This window comes from Lepidochelys kempii, chromosome 11 (assembly GCF_965140265.1).
Source record: "Lepidochelys kempii isolate rLepKem1 chromosome 11, rLepKem1.hap2, whole genome shotgun sequence".
In the NCBI taxonomy this organism is placed as follows: Eukaryota; Metazoa; Chordata; order Testudines; family Cheloniidae; genus Lepidochelys; species Lepidochelys kempii.
The window spans coordinates 67,927,536-67,933,535 of record NC_133266.1 but is presented as its reverse complement, the minus strand read 5'-3'; the positions used below and the strand labels follow the sequence as shown (position 1 = coordinate 67,933,535).

At 51.6% G+C, this 6,000-nt stretch overlaps 1 protein-coding gene across 2 annotated transcripts in view; it reads left to right on the top strand.

The window, feature by feature from the left end:
* The first annotated feature begins 264 nt into the window (after positions 1-264).
* The window catches only part of BARD1 (BRCA1 associated RING domain 1), an 81,105-nt gene continuing 75,369 nt past the window's right edge, over positions 265-6,000 (top strand). The window contains exons 1-2 of one of the 2 annotated variants that reach the window (XM_073306727.1): positions 265-487; positions 2,702-2,758. In XM_073306727.1, the coding sequence (XP_073162828.1) occupies positions 333-487; positions 2,702-2,758 (212 nt within the window). In that variant the 5' untranslated portion in view covers positions 265-332. The remainder of the gene's footprint in view (positions 488-2,701; positions 2,759-6,000) is intronic. The other variant, XM_073306728.1, reaches the window with a different exon arrangement.

Genomic DNA, 6,000 nt, shown 5'->3' with positions numbered 1-6,000 from the left:
GGGGAGGGGAGTCTGGGGCCTGACCCCGCCCCCCCCAGGGCGATGGGGATGGAGGGGAGTCTCGGCCCCGTCCCCGGGATGAGAGTGGGCGGGGCTTGCGTCCAGGCCCCGCCCCCGGGGAGCGGGCTCCAACCGGGCAGTCGCTCTCCTGCCTGATCCGCCCCGCCATCCCCAGACCCTGCGCCAGCGGCCCTGGGGCGGGGCTCCGCGCTCCTCGCAGTCCGTGCGCGCGCCCGGCCACGCCCCCCCCGAGCCGACGCGCGCATGCGCCGTGCTTCGGGCGGGAGCCGGCGGTTGGTTTGAGCGGCGGCCGGTCCCGCAGTAGCGGGAAGATGTGGGCTGCGCTGCGGGCTCGATCCGGCAACCAGCCGGCTCCGGCAGGGAGGCCCGCGGCCGCGCCGCGCGGCATGGAGCGGCCCGCCGGCAGCTGGGACGGCACCCGGGCCGCCCTGCGGCAGCTGGAGGGGCGGCTGCGCTGCTCCCGCTGGTAACCGCGCCTGCCCCGGGGCCCGCGGGCTGGGGGGGTCACCGCGACCCTGGGGGAGACTGAGCGGCCCTTCCCCCGGGACAGGTTCACCCCCCGACAGGATCCCGCCCTTCCCCCCGCGGAGAGCCTGACCCGGCCCCTGGGGCCCCCCGAAACACTCCCTCCCCCCTGGGGCCCCCCCGAAACACTCCGCGCCCCCCCCCCCCGCGGAGAGCCTGACCCGGCCCCCCTGGGGCTCCCCCCCGAAACACTCCGCGCCCCCCCCCCCGCGGAGAGCCTGACCCGGCCCCCCTGGGGCTCCCCCCCGAAATACTCCCTCCCCCTGGGGCCCCCCCGAAACACTCCGCGCCCCCCCCCCCGCGGAGAGCCTGACCCGGCCCCCCTGGGGCTCCCCCCCGAAACACTCCGCGCCCCCCCCCCCCGCGGAGAGCCTGACCCGGCCCCTGGGGCCCCCCGAAACACTCCCTCCCCCCTGGGGCCCCCCCGAAACACTCCGCGCCCCCGCCGCGGAGAGCCTGACCCGGCCCCCCTGGGGCTCCCCCCCGAAATACTCCCTCCCCCTGGGGCCCCCCCGAAACACTCCGCGCCCCCCCCCCCCCGCGGAGAGCCTGACCCGGCCCCCCTGGGGCTCCCCCCCGAAACACTCCGCGCCCCCCCCCCCCCGCGGAGAGCCTGACCCGGCCCCCCTGGGGCTCCCCCCCGAAATACTCCCCCCCCACGCCGCGGAGAGCCTGACCCGGCCCCTGGGGCCCCCCCGAAACACTCCGCGCCCCCCCCCCCCGCGGAGAGCCTGACCCGGCCCCCCTGGGGCTCCCCCCCGAAACACTCCGACCCCCCGCCGCGGAGAGCCTGACCCGGCCACTGGGGCCCCCCCGAAACACTCCCTCCCCCCTGGGCCCCCGCCGAAACACTCCGCGCCCCCCCCCCCGCGGAGAGCCTGACCCGGCCCCGCCGAAACACTCCGCGCCCCCCCCCCCGCGGAGAGCCTGACCCGGCCCCGCCGAAACACTCCGCGCCCCCCCGCGGAGAGCCTGACCCGGCCCCGCCGAAACACTCCCTCCCCCCTGGGGCCCCCCCGAAACACTCCGCCCCCCCCGCCGCGGAGAGCCTGACCCGGCCCCTGGGGCCCCCCCCGAAACACTCCGCGCCCCCCCGCGGAGAGCCTGACCCGGCCCCCCGAAACACTCCCTCCCCCCTGGGGCTCCCCCCTGAAACACTCTGCCCCCCCGCGGAGAGCCTGACCCGGCCCCTGGGGCTCCCCCCCGAAACACTCCCTCCCCCCTGGGGCTCCCCCTGAAACACTCCCTCCCCTTTCCCCCCAAGAGTCCAGCTAGCCCATCTGATGACACGCCTGAGGCCTAAGTGTTGTTAATGTGTAGGGACTTTGGGAGACAGGAATTATACACTGTTCTGTTCTTGAACACTTAACAATAAATATAGTGAATAACCCCCCTTCCTCAGGCCCCCTTAGTGCTTCCTGTTTAAAGAGCACATTTGACCTCCCCACCAGACACATTAAACCATCGGAAACTGACATCCTGTTCTAGTGGAGGGTTCTATGTAATTTTGATGTAATTGCATTGCCATGGTTAGGTGGTGTGATCGCTCCCAAAAGGACATCCACCTCAGTGGGAGTTGATACCCTATAATGATTGTATTGTAAAACTGCTGTAAAAATGCCCTTGATTTTCCCAATACTTGGCTACTGTGGTAATGGGCTTATACATCCCTAGAGAGATTAACAGTGAGCAGTGCTAATGTAGTGAAGCAGAACTGTGTTTACTTGTTTCAGAAAACTGCTGTTGGCAGCTTGATGAGCTGCTGTATGGACAGAGCCTAAGGAAGCTGGTTGTGCAGTAAATCCATCTACACTGGAATCAGAACCATGCTAGCTGTCAGTGGGCTTAAAAATGTGTTGCTAGCAGGATTCTATCATGATTTCCCTGATTATTATGGAAGGAGACATTTTATCAGAGAACCATGCTAGCTACACTGTATGCTACTTTCCACTGATTCAGTAGTGTGATTTATAACACTGTCCTCAAACAGAATATCTCAAACTCATCAGAAAAATCATGCTAGAGTCCTGCTGGCAATAATGTTTTAACTGTAGACACAAATACAGATGCCTTCAGACTAAACTAATTGGTTCTTTGATGTTCTAGGAGCTAAGACTTTTTTTAATCGTTAATGCTTTTCTTCCTCTCTGAATAGCATGAACATCCTTAAGGAACCTGTGTGCTTGGGAAAATGTGAGCATGTCTTCTGTCTGTAAGTACCATATTTACTTAAAATGAAACAGCTATAAAGAAAAGGACCCTAGTCCTGCAAACAGTTATGTATAATACCCTTAACTTTACATATCTGAGTAGTTCAGTTGACATCAGTGGGACTATTCTACATGTGCTTAAGTTTTCCTGATTTGGAGACAGTGAGGTCAAAAGAAAAAGCTAAACAATTTTAAAAGAGAGTAATATTTGAAATTCATGCTGTCCTTATTCTCATAGTCGTTCTGTGGGAAAGGAGGGCTTGGGGAATACAACAGGGAAAATTAGATGTGTAAATGTTTTTTAAAAAAATAAAAATCAGGCTCTGCCTGATTGGGTCTTCGCAAGGAATCACAAATCTTGGAATTAAGGCCTTAGTCCCACAGAGGTCTGCCCAAGCAGAGAGCCTTGTGGCTTTAGTAGGGATCCAGGTGGGTGCAGAGGTCTGTCTGAATGGAGATTTTAGCAGGATCAGTGCCTACATATTTAGGGTTTTAGTTCATAGCTCATTGAGTTGTATTTGTAAGAGGCAAATTCTCTGAACTGTAAGGCTAAAATTATCTTCTTTATATTTGAATTGTAGTGCTGAGAATACCAAGGGGAGCCTTACAGTTACAGGAATTAGTCTGGAAAGATTCAGTAGTTTGTCCACGCTGTGGTACCCTCATCTGAAAGAACAATGTACATATTGGACAGGCTGAAGTATTCATAGGTTTTATTGGCATACCAAAGCGCAAACAGAGGATTTAATGTATCCAAACTAGCAGGAAAGGGAGAACGCTGTCTGTTTTCACTGTCCAGAAATTCCCATATAGCATGCAGGATCAGGTTACAGATGGGAAGATATGCAAGTCCTTAGCTTAACAGTTTACTTGATGTCAGTTAATTTGCATATCACCGTAACCTCTTGTTAATACGGTAGACACTGTGCCCATAAAGGTTTACATGATCAATATATTCTCCCTCATGTGGGGCTCTCCCTGTTTCACTGTAGGTAGGAGAGTGGCAGACACCACCAATTTGGTCTACTTAATGTATCCTCTCTTCACACAGGCACATCATTTGAAAGCTTATTATGTCTATTTTAAGATGAGGTATGATGTGAGGCTGTCACACAGTGTTGTTACCATAGAAATTGGTATAAACAATGGCACCATCAACCGGTTCAAATATTTACATTCACTTCCATCGGTTTAAAGACTCAGTATTGGATTTTGTGACCTCAAAGCATCACAACAATGGTCCAAAGGATAAAACAAAATCTAATAATAAATGTGCACAGGTATCATTGAAATGTAATAGTGCTGATGACATTTCTGGTCAACTCCATGGTCATTTTGTTCATCATTATGGTCTCGGTCAAGAGCGTGGGAGTTGCCACAGTGTTTGTTGCCTTGGCACATACACAGTTTTGTGCAGGGAAGATTGTTCTGACTACAGACGCAGTTGATCATGCAGTGACGCATGCTGGTAGAGACACAAATAAAGTGTTACAGAAGCTTAGATGTCACTGGGCCCTTGAAGAATATGGGAAATAGTTCATTATCCACATTTTTCCATCCATCTTGCAATGGTGATCCAATATCTGGTTTACCTATGTTGCATAGACATCCAAATCTTTGTTTGATAAGATGCCCCTTTGACATGCTCATCAAAACTTCATCATGTGACAGCAGTTTGGCCAATGACTTGTCCTTTCTGATGGCTAGTTTGAGGTGCAAGCAATTCAGGTCTCTGTGGGTCTCCTTTTCTTTCTTGTTCTGGTCATACAGCACTGCTACAGTAGTTGTAGCATATGCTGAGTTACAGCAGTATGAGTCTCTTTAATAATATGTTGTTAGTGTCTTCAGACTCAAACATCTTTTGAGTGTTAGCTAACGTTTCCCTGACAAATGCTGGAACTGCAAGAGTATCTCCTCACTGATCACGCCATTAAAGAAATGAATAAAGTTTCAGAGCACTCAGATCCTCAAACGCCAACGTCAAGCCATTTTGAGCACAGTTGAATTGCTTACCAGCAGACATTTGATCTGCAGTAGAAAGCTGCATACACATCAGGCCTGAACATCTGCTTTGTAATTTTATAGCCCTGCGAGCCCAAGTCAGCTGACCTGGGCCAGCCGTGTCTGTGCTGCTGGTCTTTTATCGCAATGTAGCCTTAAGGGCCTTGATGGGAAAATGGTAGCAACAGGCATTTTCTGATTCTTCAGGGCTAGTAAGTTAAAGGGCAGCAATTACACACTTTCCATGGAGCTTCTGGCAATATCTTTCCCCATTTAAATCTGTTGAAAAGGTCCCAAAGTGACCTACTTCCACCACAGCCACTGTTTCTCTTCCAGACGTTGTCTACAACTTCTTTGGAACCTCACATCCCTCTTAAATCACTGTCTCTCAGGCTCTGTTGGACTCCCTTTACCATGTTCCATTTAAACCATCTTACCACAGAGTATTTGATGCTCTGCAAAGAGACTTTACTATGTGTAGGCTATATCATTGTTTTAATAAAAGCAGTTTTGAGAGGTGGTAATATGGATCATTGGGAAATAGTAATAGGAATCTTTAATTGAGTTAATTGGCTGGTTGTCAGACATCTAAAACATAGTAATTTAGTTTTGGATAACCCCACTCTAATTTGGAGAACAAATCTTCAAAGATTTTTGGATATTATTATTGAAGTAAGATTTTTTTTTTTTTTTTTAGAAAAGCTTTCAGAACATCAAAAGGTGCTCTAATCTGAGTTGAGGGTCAGGAGGAGTAACCAATGGACACCTTAGCTTTTGATAAAGGCTGCTTTTTTCCCCTCCAGGTCTTGCTGCTAGAAAGCAAATAGTCTTTATTACTAATCGGTTTCAGAGTAACAGCCGTGTTAGTCTGTATTTGCAAAAAGAAAAGGAGTACTTGTGGCACCTTAGAGACTAACCAATTTATTTGAGCATGAGCTTCATGGTCCTTTATTTATTCAGTGATGAACTAGTTTATTATTCGTCTATACCTTCTGATCATTATTTCCAATCCATTTCCTGTGGTAGCTTATTCCTGCATAGTGGCTGTTTGTTTTATTGAACTTTTATATGATGGTTTAGGCTATTCAACTGTAGTTTGTTTCCAAACAAGCCAGCAAGAGGTCAGGTCAAAGTCTGACATGAGGTTATTCTGGTCCATAGCCCATTAGAGAAAACTATTAATATATTAAAAGGGTGGGAGGGAAACAGGTGACAATGTTGCTTTCACACATTTATCTTTATA